An 18256-nucleotide genomic window follows, 5' to 3' on the forward strand; every position below is an offset into this window, starting at 1 on the left:
CCTCTGCCGGTGACTACAGGGAACTGTAGTGATGGATGCTTAAGCGCACGAAGATTGTCCGGATTCCTCACCTGTCTCAATTAAACTAAACTAAACTAAACTTAGCAATATATTTTCATAGCAGACAAAAAGCCAGCATGAACATTTTTGCATTCATGTCTGGCACTGTGTGGCCTTCAGAGATGAAGCCTGACAATGGTTTGTGTCACAGTCTACCGCGTTTCCGGCTGACGCTGAACTGATTTAGTTTTAAGAGTTGGCTAAAAGGTGGAGGAGTCGATCTAAAATAAAAGTACCGTTATGAGACAGGAGTATGGGGACAAACAGACAGTGGAAGTGGCCCTTCCGCTGCCGCGTAGCCGCACATCTGCTTTGGGGGCGAGTTTCTTTTTTTAAATGGGGATGCAGGGGTGGCACTTGAGGTCGCTTAAATAGGAATGGTCTCAAACACCAGAACAACAGAGCATCCTTCACGGTCAAACTTCAGCAGGTTCGAGGAAACAGTCTTGCTTAGGGATGAATGTCTACAGGGGACTCGGGCTAAGGGACACTGTGCTGGCGCTCGTCCTTGCTCTTCTGCGGCTGATTCCTTTCTGTGAATCAGTCGCGAACCCATCTCCTCTGGTGGGATCCAACTGGGGGAACCCGAGGAGATACGTCCACCTGCAAACATCCACGGACCTTAACAACTTCTACTTGGAGATCCGAGAGGACGGATCTGTGCGTAAAAGCACCGTCAGAGGCGCATACAGTGAGTTTTTCACCTTCGTTCATAAAATAAAACAATTGCGCGCACAGTTTGGTTCACTTGTCATTTTCTCCTTTCCCAGGTGTGATTTTACTTAAAAGTGACACAAGAGAGCGAATTGCAATCCTCGGCATCAAAAGCAGTCGCTATCTTTGTATGGACACAGAGGGCACTCCTTTCAGCTCTGTAAGTCAAATTATCATCCTTATTTTATGTTTTTTGTGTGTTTTTGTGTGGATATTATTATTATTATTATTATTATTATTATTATTATCATTTTCAGACGAGCCTTTATTATAGTATTTACTTTAAGACATTTGCCAAGTGTGTGGTCTATAGGGCCACAGCTTAAGCCTAATTGGACTCTGATTTAATCACTGATTTAGGGTAATTATCAGGCAAAAGCTGACGGTGAGGTGTGTTGGTTGTGCGTCCTCAGCCCATCTGTCTGCGGGAGGACTGTCTCTTCAACCACAGGCTCCTGGAAAACAATAAGGACGTGTACTACTCGAGCCGGACGGGCATCTTGTTCAACCTGGAGGGGTCGAGACAGGTGTTTTCCGCCGGACAGAACCTGCCCCAGACCTCGCAGTTTCTGTCCAGAAAGAACACTGTTCCACTGGAGCGTCTGATGCTGCACCGGGACAAGAGGAACCAGCTGGTGAACCCCTCAGACCCGCACAACGTGTACGTAGTCCACACGGAGGATGGAGCGGACTCGCGCGCACTGCCGGAGCTGGACGATGTCGAGTTTGAGCTCGAGGTTGAGACGGAGGCCGGGGACGATGGACGCAACGTGTCTCGTGAGACGCCGTTGATTCCCAACGTACACGACCCATGGAACGTGCACGCGGTGAACCCGAGCAGCCCCCGGAGCGCGGGCAACATGGGCTGAGACACTTCAGAGAGCTTTGAACTAATATATCTCACACTTTACATTTCATCTGAACTGGCAAATAACGAGAGCTTTGAAACACATTTAGAACATCCGTTTGTTTTAATAAGATAAATCCATATTTATACCTCTGGAGGACAATGAACATCTAGAGAGAATTAGAGCTAGGCCAAGTGATGCTGTATCCATGCTGTTCAGTGATGTCAGGGAGATTTTTTACTTGACTTACTTTATTTTTTAAATGTTTCGATAAATTGTTATAGTAATTTGATTTTTAATGATTTGATCAAAAACGTTCTGTTTTGATAGTGTCATTATTACTTGATAGTTTACCAGGCTAAAGAGCGGTATGTTCTTATTTTTGGACTTCAGGGGCTGGCATTGCCAGCATAACAAACCAGATTTATTTATTTAAACACATCTATATTGTTTATTTATGTAATTTATGATAGGGTCAGATGTACATTTGTATGATTGAGGATTGTCTTTGAATGGATCATCTTTGAATGTATAATATAAACAATCTTTGCTGACAATAAATGTATTTATAAAATGTTCTGGCATTACTGAATTGCATATTAAGAAAACAAATGCTTTTGTGCAATAGAGGCAATGTAAAATATCCTTAATTTAGTTTTAAAACAATAACAAAAACTCGATGAGAACGTTTGTTTAATGGAAAAAGGCATTTAGATACTGACCAATGTAATAAAATACATTTACTATAACAATGCAACATGGAAAAACCATGGAACAAAATCTTTATAATTTATTTGAATTACATTGTAAACACTTAAGTTCAACAATAAAACATGTTTTTAACTACAAAATATTGCACCACAATTTCAAATGTATTGCACAAGGAACATTTAGTGAAACAATAAATTTAGCTTTGGTTGATGGTGAAAAATAAATAACAAGAGTACCTCTCATTAGCCAATTTCTGCATGCAAGTTGTCTCAAGGTGTTGAATGAGCAGAAATGTCTATCAAGTCAGAGCAAAATAAGAACAATACAAAACCCTGTTTATGGTCCATAAGCTGTAGTTCTACACGCACAGATCCATAACTAAGTGTCCTTGTTTCAGAACGTATATCTGTGTACACATGTGACACACTCTGGGCACTGCACTAAATGAACCATTTTACTCGACAGCTTCCAGGTCTTGCAGGTGATCCTGTCTATTGACAAAAACACACTGAGCAGCAGAGAGCACTGGCCCAGAGTCAGAGCGCTCTAGAGTGAGGATGAAGCGGGTGATTCCTGTGTTTGGACACGGCGAGAAGACTTGAGACATCTTTGCCCCTTTAGGCACAGAACACTTCAGGTCTTCAATCAAGTGTTTCATGGCTACACGTATATAAGCTCCATGGCTCACGGCGAGAACATGGACAGAAACGCCCTCGAGCCCATCACTGGCAAACCCACAGGGGGCGCTGTAGGCCTCTCCATCCTTCAATGTTGCAGCAGCTTCTTGTCCTGACCAGTCATGGGCTTCCAAAAGTTTGTTGTAAAGGACTGAAAGGAATTTTTTGAAACGAGTTTTGACCTGTTAAGAAAGGAAAGAAAGAAATTGTTACAATGAAATGAAAAAAGAAAAAAGGTCCACACATTATTGATAAAAAGGTTAAAAATTCATCTCGGGTGAGGGAATGCATATATAAACTCTGTGTGTGTGTGTGTGTGTATGTGTGTATGTGTGTATGTGTGTATGTGTGTATGTGTGTATGTATGTATGTATATATATATATATATATATATATATATATATATATATATATATATATATATATATATATATATATATACACAATTATATATATAATATATACATATATATATAATTATATATATACAATTAATACAATTATATATATATAATATAAACATATATATTATGACTCTGAAAGTCAGTCCCGACCAAACCATATTTCTGAGTTTAGCAGCTTAAGGATTGGCTCAAAACAAACCAAAGTTGTACCTATTTCTAGTATATCGTATACTCAATATATACTCAATACTATGAGTGAGTGTATTAATGAGTCTGAACAGTGGCTTTAATGTTTGATTTCGGCATTGGTCAAATACTTGATGGTAAATAAATGAGCTGTAGAAGAAGCAAGCATGAAGAATCTACAGGTGTTAGGTCTTCTTTTAGTCACAAGAGGGCACTATTGCACGTAAATAAAGATCTGTTATAAGCTTGAGTGATTTAAGAATGGGACAAAAAAGTACCTGGTCTAAGGTCTCTCCTCCAGGAGGAGTATAGTCCCGACAAGACTGTCCAGCAGCATTGGCCATGTTCTTTAGGCTCTCCTTAGGACGTCCCTCAACAATGCCAAAACTCTGTAAGATGAGCAGGTTAAATTAAGAATACAATGATATAACATGTCAACATCGATTATAAACGTTACCCTCTCTCTGAGTAAAGGTTCCAAAATCATCTCGGTGCCAGAACAGTGAGTGCTATTCCTTAGAATGAGTTCAGCTGTCTGGAAAAAAATATTCAACATATACTTCCAGGTGAAATGCTGCGGATTAATCAAGGTACTGTAGAAGTCTAGAGTTCACACAGTTCACTCACTCCTGACCAAACAAACTGCAACCCTAATGATGAGTTTTACCTGCACGGCGCGTTGCAGATTGCTGACAAACACCGTGTTGAAGGTGATGTCCTGGAGGTAGTGTCCTGCAGCCTGTCCCTGCTGCAAACCTGTCCCCGAGAGCGGAGTGTCCACACCTTGACCTACAGCAGAAGCAGTGGTGACAACGCACTTTGCCCCTCATACTACGCCTAGTAAATTAATCATCGTATCTATAGACGTTGTATGGGTTGCTGTTATTATTAAGAAAATATACAGTCTATGGGTAATATTGGGTGGTTGCTGTACCTTGCAGAAGTTTGTCCCTGTTGTACTGCGTTTCTCCACTGCGCAAATGAGAGCACAGACAATTAAAATAACAAGCACTACTCATTCACTTATTCTTTAAGAAAGAAGAATACTGTATAGATGTGGTTTAGTAGACTTACTGTCGTATTAGCGTTAAACTGAACGTGAACATCCTTCCGCAAGCGAACACCACGTTACTTCCGGGTTGTTACTGAGGCGCACTTAGTCATCACGTGGTCTGATAATGAACGCACGCAATTGGCTGAAAGCGCGGGTCATTTATGAAGTATGACATGTAATAGAAACAATTTTATGTATTATTTTAATCATATGTCTTTCAACTATTATGATTCACTTAACGGTGCACTATATAACTTTTCTAGTGCTTGTCGCCATATCATCTATCTAGCATTAACTCAATTACAACCTTATTGATCAAAAAATACATTGAAAAACAGTTCTGACATGTAACTTGGCCTTGTGGCATCATCTGCGTGTCTCCATGGAGATAGAGGGGTTTAATGCCATACAGTGGAAAAGGCAAAGCAGTAACAACCAGTTATAGTTATAGTACACTCTTATAGTACACTTGCCCAAACATTAAACGGAGCTGGTAACAAAGTAAACTGTTGAGATTCAGGCCACAGTCAATCGAATTAATACTTCAAAAACACAACCGTAAAAGCTCCACAGTGGTTAAATGAGGCAACACCAGCTTGACCAAGAAGCCCACAGACAAAAGTTACTATAGCCAATTTATTGAAGAGAAATTGAGGAACACTGTGGCCGTTTGTGTCAGGAGACATCAGAATTAATTTACAACCACAAAGTGAAGATGGAGATCAGGACACTTTGAAGAACACCACAACAGAACAGAATTTACATGTTAAATTCTCAAAGTAGAAATAACAGGTTATGTCATGTCATACACCTTTCCGATTTAGCACCAGATTGTTAAATTTGCCTCTTTTTGAAGTATAGGCACTGTAATTGGTGTACGTTTAAAAAAAAAAAAAAAGAAGAAAGGTGAAACCCGTCAAATGTGTGTAAAGTGTATGAGGTAATGCAAGAGTGGCTCTCGCTTTATTAATCCAATTAACCTGAGGTACACAAGAATAGGTACAAAAAGCAGCAAGAATGTAATATCGACAGTAAGATACAAAACATGCAACTCAAATGATTGGCATAGACAAAGAGCTTCTAGTCCCACGCTGAGCTGTCATGGTGGTCCCTCCAGAACACATACATGGGTAAAAGCTAATTAAGAAGACTGGTAAAAGGTACATTTCATAATATAGCAGCACACACATAAATCACAATAATACAAACATAGTTGCGTAAGACTAGATAAGAAAGGCTTTATAGCAGCAAAGAAAATTTTGAATTATATTTTTTCTGTCTTTGGATTTTTTATTTTTTTAACACAATAGCTTTAAAAGCATAAACGATTGCTATTTTAAAGTTCTTTCATGAAAACAAACCATGTACAACCACGAATACTACCGAGATCTTTTATCTAAAATGTAATGACTATATTTTTCCTCGTGGAAAATTGGTTATTTACAAGTTCACATCATGTAACCTCTAATCGTGTCTCGAGTTTAAATGATGGCAGCTCAGTTTCATGAGCCTTTCCATAGAACATCATAATACGAACAACAGAATTCAAAACAAACTCTTTGGAAGAACTATTGGAGGTTTGGCTATGAATTCATAAAATTCAAGTAAGATTCAACAGGAAGCACTGACTCCAAGTGGGACACGGCTTTCCGTAGTTTGCATTGCAACCGATTATGGTGTCATTTAACACAACTATAATATGGAAGATCCAACGCCTAACCAACCTGTTGGGGTGCGGCTCAAGATTACTGCACACCCCATGGGAATCCAGCCCAGAACGATCAAATAACTTAAAAGGAAAAATGGCCCCAATAGCCCACTAACTTGCCTCAAAAACTATCCCCTTAAATTTAAAGTGTTTAAAAAAGTGCATTAACATTGTTACAAGCCATGCGCCCCGATTCCAAAACTCCAACTGACTCAATTCACTGATATTTTGGTACAGGAGAAATGGCCACATACCCAAGTTTTCCCTGGCACTGGCTGTCTCCCTCATACTGGATATATACTAGAAGCAGATCTCTTTGCTTCTCCAGTATGTTTCTCTTGCTTTTGTACATACGTAGCTTAAGTTTATGTTCCTCCATTCAACTATTCAATCCCAATTGCCAGTTTTCTTTTGATATACACTTACTTTCCTTTTCAACACACACCACTCAATTCCCTCATCCAACATTAACCTGTTAGCATCCAAATAAAAACATGCTAGATCTTTTCTCTTTTTGTACAATCTCTGAGGCCTCTAGTCCATCTCTGACACACAGAAAAAAAAATACATTTTGACAGCATGAGTCACCTTACTGGTGCAAATGCATACTGTCTGAGCACATCAAACTGCTAAAACAACTGACCTTTTCTCAGATATTTAGGGGAAAAACCCCAGTTGAAAACTACACTATCCTATTGTGGTGCCTTTTTGAGCAGGCCCAGCCCACTCTGCCAGCACTCAGGCATACAATAGCTCTGAGAGGTGCACTCCTCATTGAGTCAGCAACAGCAGCGCCCTCTGGTGGCTAATCAGCTTGATATAAATGCCATCAGCATCATTTATGTATATATACTACAAAAGGTATGTGAATCACAGAGGAAGACCGTATATTGGTACTTGAAAGAAAACTAACCACCCACTTCTCTAATCAGATATACAAAATATATGTTATCTTGCTTGTTATCTAAAGAATGATGTATATTTCTTTTCACTATGGCATTCATTCAAGTATGAAAATATGTTTAGGTTACCACTCTAACCTAAAAGGAGTATCAAGTTTTCAAGAATTTGTCATTTAAATAGCTTGTTGGAATACATACAGTATGCCCCATACAACAGGTCAAAATAAAATCATCTGCTTATGAACGGGGTAACATGAGAAAACTAGGAATATACACATTTCTAAGAGTTCATAGGTTGTCACATCACTGTTTGTAAAGCAACTTGACAGAGATGCTCATGGACATGCCTTTTGGATCCTAGCGTTGCACTGGTGTCGGTGAGTTCATAAATTGACATCTCGTACATCTGTTGGGGTGCTTGACTGGGCCTGCTGCTCTCTCGCCTTGTTTCCTGCACTGACCCCAGACTCCTGTCGGTGATGTTGGTCCTGCTGCAGGCTGCTGGCCAGCACACGCTCGATCTGCTCTTGGCACGCTCTCAAACAATCCTAAAACAATAGGTTGAGCACTGTTACACTTCCACACAATGTTAAAAAGCATTTGAATCAAAAGGGCCAAATACTCACACATGCATTGTTTTTATGGCATTTTTGGCACCTTTGGCGAGCACATTGTTTAACAGTAATGATCACATGCATGGCATACCAAGGGGGAATTATGGGCCCTGTGGTAGGTGGTCCCGTCTGCCCCAGAACATTGGGTATCAGCGCACACACAACTAAAAATTAAGTGGTGTGGTGGGGATTGAACTTCTCTTGGACACAAGACCAGCGTGTCTGCAGAATGTGGTACATGGGGGAAGTGAACGGACAAAAGAGGTGTAGCGTAGGAAGCCTCTCTCTCCTCCCCATCTGGGTTTACAACGCGGTCAGTCTAATGTGGAGGCCAGGAGGAAATGACTTTGACCTACTGCTCCCTGAACCTCTGAGTTTGGTGTAAAACTGAATGTAGGAAAAGAACAGCGGATGTTTTTGGACAACTTCCCCATGACGCTACTTTGAAACCCCAGTGTCTTTTGTCTGTCCAAAGTCTTCTCATCCCTGCAGGTCCAGGGGAGATGTGGGAGGTCTACCTCACTAAGCAGGACCCTAAAAGAATGCACACGGCTCACAAAGAGGCCAGCATTCCTTTGAAATGCACGGATAATTGAAACCTGATGGGCTGCACTCGGAGTGCCTGTTGTGGCGGCTGCATTGCGAGAACCCGGTTGCCATGGAAATGCAACCATGCGGTCAGAGATAGTGATGCGGTTTTCGGTCATATACTTCTTACCACTGAATGTAAGTGTCATGTTTTTGAAGCTTTGGAGTTGCCATAACCAAATATTGATGAAAAAGTTAAACAGAACATGAATCTTAAATCCATGATTTCAATATGTGCATTTTCAAACAAAGATCATTTCAATCTTATTTGTAATAATAAACACATTGTAATAGTGATGATTTTAGGTTACCACAATTTGTTTCTTTTGAAAGAAATGGCATAAGAGAGATACTGATGTGCTTTTAACACCACCAATATTCATGTAGCTCAGTGTCTAAACAGAATGAATTAATGAATGTCAAATTACTTTTACCTGAATAATTGACCCATTAGTGCTAAAGAGGACATGAGCCACAAAGTTGAACTATGTTGAGAAACGGCATGTGTCGTACCACAAGAATGTGGGCTCAGAGTTTTAATAAAGACATTCCCTCTGCCACCAATCCAGAGCCGCCATGAAATGTAAATGTTTTAAGATTCGTTTGAAGAATTGTTTGTTACTATAATTATGTACTTAGTGCTTATCTCAAGGCATTATTTGTACTTACCACCTCAGTGTTGGTGATCTTGGCCAGCCGGTCGGTCAGGTTGTCTCGACTCAGCCTGGAGTCACTGTAGTCCATTTGCAGGCCACATACAGCAGCCCCTAAGCTGCCAGTGGCAATCATTGAAGGAGGGTTCATAGCAAGGCGGTCATCTAAACAGCAATGAAGGAAAGTACAAACAATCAATGAGTATACTTTTTAATGTCATAAATTTACAACAAGGAGGAGCCAAGCATAAGAAGCAAATTAAAACACAGAAGTTGTTGTGGTCATGCAACTTAAGTATAGTATTCAAATTAGAATCATCAAGTTATGGAGCAGAAAGCTACTTTCCCACAGTGTACATTTCAAAAGACAGATGCACAAATGGATCAGTGGTTTCCCCTCACAGAGGCAGCGGTTTGATTAGAAAAGCAGAGTAAGAATCCTCCTACTCGCTGAGCAATGAGTTCCGGCAAAGACTCCCTTAAGTCCACATCCACGTTTAAAACTTAAAAGTGTCAACACACAGTCTGGAAAACCGGAAGAAAAAAAAACAGGAATCTCCTCCTCACAAACAGGCCATAGGCTGTATCCACTGTGAAGCGTATGTTCTCTTTCAAGTCCTTTGGTAACCAAAGCAGATCCAGTGCAGACAGGACAGAGCAGAGAACCATGGTGATTCTAAGGTAATTCCAATTACACACCAGCGGTCTCAGTCAAACTGGACCCCGCGGCCGAAGCCGGTATTGCACTGCTTAGACCCTTAGGAGTAGTGACTCCATCAGAAGAATAAAATCTCCACTCCATGTAAAACTCCAAACATTTACATTTCTGCACAACCACAGCCGCTTCTTTTTCCACTGTGGCTACTTTGGTAAGACCAGATGCACTGAAAAAATAAATAGATCTGAAAAAGTATTGTCAAAGTAGCTCTAAGCAGAGCATGCAACAAAAGCCATCGTTTAACAATTCTGACATATTAAGGTGGCAAATTAATTTCACCAAAATGTGTATCTTTTTAACAAGGAGGCTCAAACTGTAGACAAGTAGAATTGCCAATTCAATTCAACTCAATTTAATTTATTTTTGTAGTGCCCAAAATTAGCAGCATCCTTGAAGGACGACAGATTAAACAATATTCATTGGAATTAATCAATGCTCCAGCATCCCCTGTCCTTAGCCAACTGTCCTTAGACATTCCTCCTCGACAAAGAAAAACAACACCAGTAGAAACTTCCACAATATTCATGATACTAGAAAAGAGCACTATAAAGTGTGCTCAGGAAAAGCTCCAAGTTCATCCTTCTCCACAGCTTCCAAGATTAATTTTAGACCTAAAGCCAGATGAAAGGCGACAGGAGGATTGCTTGATTTTCTTTCTACCTGGAAGATTTCTATCAATAACCTACGGTAGTTTAATTGCAACTTCATGCAGCTTGGCATCCTGGTTCCCCAAGTAAATATGAAAATGACAAGTTGAATAGAGCAAAGGAGTTTAGTTTGGCTTTATTGGGTTCCCTTCAAAAGAAACTTGAAAATTATGAACTCAACATTGGAAAAACAAAAAGCAGGAGGTCTTACCTGTGGCACAGAGGGCGATGAATGTCAGAGTGTGTTTGCGGACCAGAGCCACTTTGTCTTTGGGGAGAGACAGTCTGTGTACGAGGTGTTCTACGAAATCATTTGGAATGACTGAGGCCATGTTCCATTTCAACTTCCCCAACACGACCAGCTCCCAGTCCTTCAGGACACAAAACACAGGTAAGTCAGTGTGATTTTAGATTCTATATAAACATAGTGAGGGTTAAATGGCATGATGCCATGCTTCCAGTGACTGAAAAAGATCATAGGCCGCCCCGATTCCAAGCGGAAATGATTGTGTAAGAGAAAAAAATCTCTTTATCTCTCCTTGCTGTATCTTATTATCTGCATGCCTTTCTCATTCCTTGCATCCTTTGTGTTCATTTCATCAGCATGTGACAAGCTTTGCCCTGCTTAGAGGGCCTGCCAATAAGACAGCTTGCCCCTTCCTTCCTGTCACAAGTCTCAGACAGCTTCAACGAGTTTACACCACAATCAAACAGTTAGGTCTGTTCCGACGTGTCACTGCACCACCAAAACGTGCCTGGCTTTCACAAAATTTAAAATCACTTGCCGGACTTGCATGCTCAATTATATTGTACATAAATATCCTTGTGTTGTCTTTGGGAACTTGAATAAGAAGTTCAGAGATTGTGTTACTTTAATATATTGTCTTGATTTTTCATTTGACTGTAGCATAATCTATCAAAGTAAATTCTTTACAATCTTTAAACAACCTTTGTACCATGAGGCCAAACGCTGCATTATGAATGACATGTAATGTGGTCTAATGTTGCATTACTGGCACTAGGGGTCTCCACTTGCTCCTGCCCACATGGATGTTGCTGTGCAGTTTCCTTCACAAAGAAAACTTAAGAGAGTCCTGTTCGATGTGAAATCTGCTGATAATGTGACATTGCAGTGAGTCATAAATAAATGAGGAAACTTACCAGCACCTCTTTTGGCGTGATGGAGTGGTCTGTGTAAACGCAGAGCTTTTCTGCAGAGAGTGGCCTGCTGTCCTTTATCTTGGAGGCCAGAAACATGCACACGGCCCCTAAAAGCTGCAAGTAGCTCTTTCTGGTTGGCACGACAGCTAAAAATCTATCCAGATAATTAATAGCTAAGGGAAAGACATCTTCATTGCTGTTCTCTTCTTCGCAAACCTGAAAGTGATAAAATTATCAAAGTTGTGTTTATATTTAGCATAATTGTTCCCAGCTTTGCTATAAGATGGAAGTTCTAGTCCCTACAATTAGGCCACATTTTAAAACGCCAAACCATAGGTTTGGTCTAAAATATTTAAAATAACGACCAATAGTCATAATACAAGTGTTAAATTACAGTTTGAATAGCCATGTGTGGCTCTAAGTAACTTAAATTGAATCTCGAAAGTGAATGTGTGCACGCACGTCGTTTGGGCCATCTGGGGGTTAGCACAGGAACTTAAAAAAATAATAATAATTACTGTAAATAGAATCTATGAACATATTGACCATGTAAATTAAGATTATCGCCTTCGGTGTCTATTGCATTAACGTATTTGTTAAAAAGAGTTTTAATGCTATTAGAGAACGTATTTATCATATGACTTTTCTAAAGCTGAGTTTTCTTGAAGGAATTTCCGTCCCACGCCTTTGGTGAGTCATTCGCATTCAATTTCTACAAAGATCCACATGCACGACAAATGTCTACTAACAAAACGTTTAATTTTTGAGACGTTACGGTGTGTTTTAACTTGCAAATTGATCCTGAAGTCCAATTCTCCAAGTAAGATTGAAGTTAGCATGAATGAAAAAGTCCACAAACCTCGTGCATCCAGCCTGCAACCATTCGTCTCATAAAAGGCTGGATATCCTTCTGGACTCGCTGGAAATACGAACTCTGAGCTCTGAACAACCTTTCCTCAATAGTTAATAAACTTTGAAACACTCTGTCATCATTGAGGATGTTTGGGTCAGGCTGTGCTTTCAAGATTGTGTCCGACTCGAGGCAGTACAACTCCATGACACCGCTGCTCTTCCCCTTTAGAACAAAGCACAGATAATACAAAAATAAATATGTCACGATGCTGTCGACAGCACTGGGGGGCAGGAGACGAGCCCGGAGTGCAGCATGAGGCTGGTACAGTAGGTTTGTATGGTATAACCCAGCCGTGCCGCCTCTGTCTGAGCCTGAGCCTCTTCCTCAGCGCAGTGACTGAGACTGAACCGCTGCAGAGCTCAGGGCACTTCCGCCTTGAACTTCCACAATAAAAGCATCCGTTTGTAAAGGACTTCCGGAACATTAATTCAAGTTAAGTTCTATACACTAACATAACCGCAACAATGGGCCTACTGTCATCAAGCAATGTTGCATAGTTTTTAATATTTAGCCTATAGCCAACAAGTCTGCTGCGTACAGAGGAACAAGTAGAAGAAAAGCAGCATGAAACTTTCACTTTTGCAGCCTACAGTTCAACTACAACTTTGAGCCTTAGACAGGATGTTCTGGAGAGTGGTCAGCTGTTCTCAGGGCTGACAAACACCCACAAAGGTCAGGCCATTTCAGCTTTTGCAATGGTAATGTTGCTGGATTGTTATTTAAAATGTGTGATAAATATTCGTGGTAACAGTTTTCTTCACACATTCAACACAAAGGATTCTGGAAGTGGGTGTGGCCGGTAGGCTACTGTGAGTGTGATCTTCTTCCAGGGAGCCATTTCCATAACAGAATGGCATGATGTTGGCATGAGTAAGGGAATTAATATTAACTTGTGAATTAAGAGGCTTTTTTGTCAGTGTTACTTAGTTTAACCTGTAAAATAAGGCATTGTAGTCTTTAAGAAGATGTAAAAGTTATAATACATGTAATTTCCTCTTCAATTTCAGTAGAGGAAGTTTTAACTTCCCCTATGCTGTTTTGCAAACTGCTCATTCACAGCCAAAAACTGACTGAGATATGAGCGCCATTGAGAAAAAAAAGAGGAGTTCAGTATTGCCATTGAGGTTATTGAGGTGAGAGTGAATATCAAGTAGGTGAGCATTATAATTACCACTTCATGTCACCAGAACAAAGCCACTGGGCTCATTGGGTGCGTTACTAGTACTTGAGGGAAGCAGAGGTGTTGTTTGTGCATGTGCCCTATGATAACAAATGTCAGGCGCTATCACACAACGCGGCCTGCACAGAGGTAACAGAGAGCCCTCAGAGCCCTGGGAAAACGTGGAGGAGCGTGAAATCACCTTGATCCAAAGATTCCTGGTGCATACCAGTCCACTGAACCCACCAGAACACAGGGGCCGCAGATGGGCAGGCTGCCACTGACAAAGAGACTGACAAAGACAGAACTATGGGTAAATAGGACATACAACAGTGTTGAAAAGGGCTTCTATTTTTGTATTTCAAATCAAAACATACATTGGCTATTAAGTTGAAATTTCAAGCAAGTTTTATTAACATGGATTAACAATGGTGCAAATTTGTATTATTTTTTGCCTTATCTTGGGGGTAGTTCTTGCTTAAATCTACTGTAGCCATAGTGTGGCCCTGAATAAATCTGGTTTTGCCCTAATATTGACGTCGGAAGGACCTGGTTTAAATCTGGTGGTAGTCGGAAAGCAAAATCTTTTCTTAGGTTGTACTTAAGATAATACATTTTATTGTCCCCTGGGAAATCTGTTGTGGACTTTATTTGTTGTTGTTCTTAATGTTATGTGGCAAATATTGCAAAGACACAAATTAAATTGATTCTTAAGAATATTTTAATACTGGCAACTAGAAAGTGCATGTGATGGTAAAGTGCATTAATCTTGGGAGGTAACATGTTGTATTCTGAAGACATGAAAAGGATGTTGAGGGTCTGTTGAAATCTTGATTCCTTGTTTCACCACAGCCCTCACATACATCGCATTCAGTGGTTCATAGTTTTGTGTCCAATCAGCTTCATTGTGCATTTATGAATCTGTCAGTATGTTTCGTAGCTGGACAGTCAGCGACCGCTACAACCATACTTTGAGAACCATCTAGATCAGGGGTGTCCAATTTTTTTTTACCAAGGGCCGAAGCGGACGGCCACATGACTACATGACAAGGTAGTGAATCATTAAAAAAAAAAAATTGCATTTGATATACTGTAGTTTTGATGAGCCTCCACACCTTTAATAAGGCTTGGAACATTAATTATACGTCTGTATAAAGTGACAATGTTTGGTTATAATGTATGTATAATGTCTGTAAAATATGACAATTGTTTTTTGGACTAATTTAGCAGAAAGCCTGTGGGCCAACAAAAATTGGTCTAAGAAATACACATTCCTTAGAATGCTATCTATCTATTAAAAATCTAAAAACTCTGGATTAAAAGAAAAGAAAAAAACAGTGGTGAAAATACAGTTACATGGCTGAAAATGCACTAGATTACAAATACTGGTTTTTCGTTAGTAGTTAATAGTGAAATAGTTTGAACTGAATGTATTAGTTTTAAACTAACTATTTAAGCTATTTGTCTATTCTTTGAGCTGTGGTCAATCAGAACAGGCGGTGCAGTGTTTTTTTGAGGGTTCATACGTGTGGAAAGAAGCAGATACAGCCATGAGACAACCGTGAATAAGGCTGATTGGGACTGGTGCTGCACTCAATACTCACATGATTTTTAAATGTAACCAATTACAATTACATGCAAAAAAAATCAGAAAAGGGTTTATTGCTATTGTCAGTAAACAAAATTCCCAAACTAGGAACGTACTTTGGCATTAAGGCACAACCACCTTAAAAAGAGTATGACTCTAATGGACAAATATGGAGAGCAATTCGATACGAGAGGTCTCTATACAGGCCATACTGTTTGGAGGGATTGGAGAGTCCATGGGTAAAATCTGCTCTTTTAATCAAAACGAAATCATTTTTCACCCCCATTAATAGCTATTATTATTGTGTTTTATAACACATTTACCTTCTGAATAGATTAAATATTGCGTTTCAAAAGGTTTAGGGCCTTAATGCTCAAAAGTTTATTGACGTTTATTTAACTAGGAAAGTCCCACTGAGATTTAGAATCTCTAGAGTCTATTTTACATGCTTTTAGTATTACGGTAAACCCTAGCACCCGGAGGAAACCTACGCAGACATGGGAAGAACATGCAAACTCCACACAGAAAAGCCCCACACCACCCAGAAGTTGAACCCAGGACCTTCTTGCTGGAAGGAGAGTGCTAACTGCTGTGACACTGTGCTGCAAAGTAATCGACAGAAATCTGTTTGAACGCAAACTAAAATATTTTTTACCCTTAAACTAACTAGTTGATCTCAATCTCTTATATCCAAACAAATGTATATATTTTTTGCTTTTGGACAAGACAGATTTTCAGTTGAAACTGTTGTACTAATTTAACTTTTCAAATATCCTAATCTCTTGACGTGGTAGAGGAGGCTGCTATGGCAGGAATGCTGCGGTGTGAACAGTGTGATAGCCACTCCCAATGCTGAACATAAGGCTTCTTCAGGCCTATAGTGCTGGATAATAAGGAACAATTACAAAAAATGGGCAATGCATTGATAATCACATACTGAACTGTTTACATGCCATTCTGGATCATTCTATCAGCAGGTCTTTATCAGTGTGTGTCACATCAAAGCCTGGCATTCAGTACCGCTCAACACAGCGGCTGCAGTCACTTCCATAAAGGAAAAAAAGGTGCTTTCCAGAATTAGGAGAAACACTTGCAGCTTTGCCTGGAGAAATAACCGTTATGAGCTGCCCTACATCAAACAAATTATAAATGTGTAAATCACTTTTACGGTTATAGGCTGTGTTCATGTTCTGGAATCTGGTGTTGGAAACTTTGAGAAAAGCAGTCCGTCTGAAAAAGTATAAAATCAACAAAGTTTGAGCCAGGGCTTTCTAGATATTTATTTTGTACGTAACTAGTTTGTTTCCATTGATACGTTTAATGCCATACTGCTCCACATCTTCTAGGAGACCAAAAAAGTTACATAGAGAATTTATCTACTGTACATTGACACCATCAGTCGATTAAGATAATCCTTTATTGTCCACACATGGGGAAATACGATTCAGAAACGTTTTATTCTACCTTGTTAAAAAATTATGAATGGTCTCGGTGGTGTGATGTAAACGTAAAAGGAGAAGTAGCACAAATATAAACAGTATAATAGGCATGTATAGGAAAGTAAAGAATAAAGATAAAATAAAATTGACAGAATCTAAATGCATACGTTTTTTCCATGTCAAATAAAAACACAGGGCATTAGAATGAACATGACCAATTAGCAGATAAAACTGAGAATCACTAAAACAAAGAAGATGAGGGCGTTTCCCAAAATGTGTCCTATGCAAGAATGTTTTGGCTAAACTGAAAAGCAGTATTCAAACAACAATGCCAACATTTTAAGAAACAATGATGGGACACATTGTCACATCCGGGCTTGGCTTTCATTCTAGTCCTTGAATACAAGAGGGTTTTCTTCTTCTTCGGTTTTGTTGCTGGTTCTCCCCCTACTCTAACAGGACTGTGTATGTCTGACGTCCGGCAGCTTGAGTCCCTCATTCCTGCAGAGTCGCTGAGAACATTGGTCTATTCTCCATCTTGTGCTCTGGAGTAATAAGGGAGAGGAAGAGGGTCCAGTTTAAACAAAAGGGTTTTTTACTGGGTGCCAGAAAATGACTTAGTTTTGCATTGTCGTAGGGTGAGCAGATGCAATCATCTCTTAAGGAATCTGAAGCATTTACTGAATTGGCCTTTTGGGGCTCCATATATTGAACAATGCTTTACAGACATGCACTAATAGGCCCATGTATGTATTTAGGATGCATGTAAAAAAAACACTGCTACTTGGATGAATATTCTACACATGGAACTCAAAAAGGTAATTAAATTAAAAAGCCTTTATTACTACATGGCAAGTACGATTAAAATGACAAAGTTTTTTGGCCCTTTTGGCCTTCATCGAGATATTTTTTCCACAGAATGTTTGCATGTTGTGAAGGGATACAGAATTGTTTCGCAAAAATGTGAATCTGGATCCAGTCATGAGCATACAGTGTACGCTGGATTTCAGGCAGGTGAGGTCACATCCTTTCCATTTAGCGGAGAGAAAAGTTAACATAGAAGAAAGATCTATGTATCTGGATAAGATGAGCTTTGCATGTGTTCTTATACCAGACTGTACACAGCCTTGTGCATAGACAGAAAAGTCCATGTTTATGCTTTAGGAGCACTGCATGTGACTGCAGAGGGACTGATGCTATTGCTATACAGTTTTTGGTGTTACATAACTCTTCATCCTATTCTGGCAGTTGGCTCAAAAGTTCCCTCAGCTTTCCTGCTCATTTGCACACAGATGTCTTTGGGCGGTGCAGTGACTGAGATGGGCAGTGGCCAGGAGGCAGCGACAGTCTGTCACAAGTGTACAAGTGTGTGCTCAGAGATTAGGGAAGGAAAGGACACAAAAGAAGCTCCTGTGGCAGCTGCGGTTTTCGAAGTGCAAGGGATGCTGGACAACTGCTTCTTGCTGATTGGCTAGATAGGACATGTGTGGGTGTGTCCTGGCAGCGCCACGC

At 40.0% G+C, this 18256-nt stretch overlaps 3 protein-coding genes across 3 annotated transcripts; 1 reads left to right on the top strand and 2 right to left on the bottom strand.

Annotated features, from left to right (window-relative positions):
- Positions 1 to 92: 92 nt before the first annotated feature.
- On the top strand, positions 93 to 2196 carry fgf23 (fibroblast growth factor 23). The gene is made up of 3 exons (XM_072455135.1): positions 93 to 751; positions 831 to 934; positions 1188 to 2196. The coding sequence occupies exons 1-3, from the start codon at positions 517 to 519 to the stop codon at positions 1641 to 1643; spliced, it is 795 nt and encodes a 264-aa protein (XP_072311236.1). The 5' UTR covers positions 93 to 516; the 3' UTR covers positions 1644 to 2196.
- A 212-nt stretch (positions 2197 to 2408) lies between these two features.
- On the bottom strand, positions 2409 to 4759 carry tigarb (TP53 induced glycolysis regulatory phosphatase b). The gene is made up of 6 exons (XM_072455138.1): positions 4675 to 4759; positions 4535 to 4572; positions 4268 to 4389; positions 4058 to 4135; positions 3879 to 3989; positions 2409 to 3192 (listed from the first exon to the last, which is right to left on the bottom strand). Exons 1-6 carry the CDS (start codon positions 4704 to 4706, stop codon positions 2788 to 2790), a joined length of 786 nt encoding a protein of 261 aa, XP_072311239.1. The 5' UTR covers positions 4707 to 4759; the 3' UTR covers positions 2409 to 2787.
- Positions 4760 to 5272: 513 nt separating this feature from the next.
- On the bottom strand, positions 5273 to 12907 carry ccnd2b (cyclin D2, b). Its single transcript, XM_072455139.1, has 5 exons — positions 12505 to 12907; positions 11646 to 11861; positions 10696 to 10855; positions 9136 to 9284; positions 5273 to 7812 (listed from the first exon to the last, which is right to left on the bottom strand). Exons 1-5 carry the CDS (start codon positions 12700 to 12702, stop codon positions 7648 to 7650), a joined length of 888 nt encoding a protein of 295 aa, XP_072311240.1. The 5' UTR covers positions 12703 to 12907; the 3' UTR covers positions 5273 to 7647.
- Between the last annotated feature and the right edge of the window lie 5349 nt (positions 12908 to 18256).

This window comes from Eucyclogobius newberryi, unplaced genomic scaffold (assembly GCF_026437365.1).
Source record: "Eucyclogobius newberryi isolate DKJ021-1_F unplaced genomic scaffold, fEucNew1.0.hap1 SCAF_2, whole genome shotgun sequence".
NCBI lineage: Eukaryota > Metazoa > Chordata > Actinopteri > Gobiiformes > Gobiidae > Eucyclogobius > Eucyclogobius newberryi.

What these genes read in the sequence shown, in the direction of transcription:
- fgf23 (XM_072455135.1), top strand. Translation starts at nt 517, where the DNA reads ATGAATGTCTACAGGGGACTCGGGCTAAGGGACACTGTGCTGGCGCTC. An exon ending in CACCGTCAGAGGCGCATACA is followed by an intron (nt 752 to 830) that starts GTGAGTTTTTCA and finishes CTCCTTTCCCAG; the next exon opens with GTGTGATTTTACTTAAAAGT. An exon ending in AGGGCACTCCTTTCAGCTCT is followed by an intron (nt 935 to 1,187) that starts GTAAGTCAAATT and finishes GTGCGTCCTCAG; the next exon opens with CCCATCTGTCTGCGGGAGGA.
- tigarb (XM_072455138.1), bottom strand. Translation starts at nt 4,706, where the DNA reads ATGTTCACGTTCAGTTTAACGCTAATACGACA. An exon ending in ATCTGCAACGCGCCGTGCAG is followed by an intron (nt 4,136 to 4,267) that starts GTAAAACTCATC and finishes ATTTTTTTCCAG; the next exon opens with ACAGCTGAACTCATTCTAAG. An exon ending in GAGGAGAGACCTTAGACCAG is followed by an intron (nt 3,193 to 3,878) that starts GTACTTTTTTGT and finishes CTTTCTTAACAG; the next exon opens with GTCAAAACTCGTTTCAAAAA.
- ccnd2b (XM_072455139.1), bottom strand. Translation starts at nt 12,702, where the DNA reads ATGGAGTTGTACTGCCTCGAGTCGGACACAATCTTGAAAGCACAGCCT. An exon ending in TTGCAGGCTGGATGCACGAG is followed by an intron (nt 11,862 to 12,504) that starts GTTTGTGGACTT and finishes TATCACTTTCAG; the next exon opens with GTTTGCGAAGAAGAGAACAG. An exon ending in AGATCACCAACACTGAGGTG is followed by an intron (nt 7,813 to 9,135) that starts GTAAGTACAAAT and finishes CTATTGTTTTAG; the next exon opens with GATTGTTTGAGAGCGTGCCA.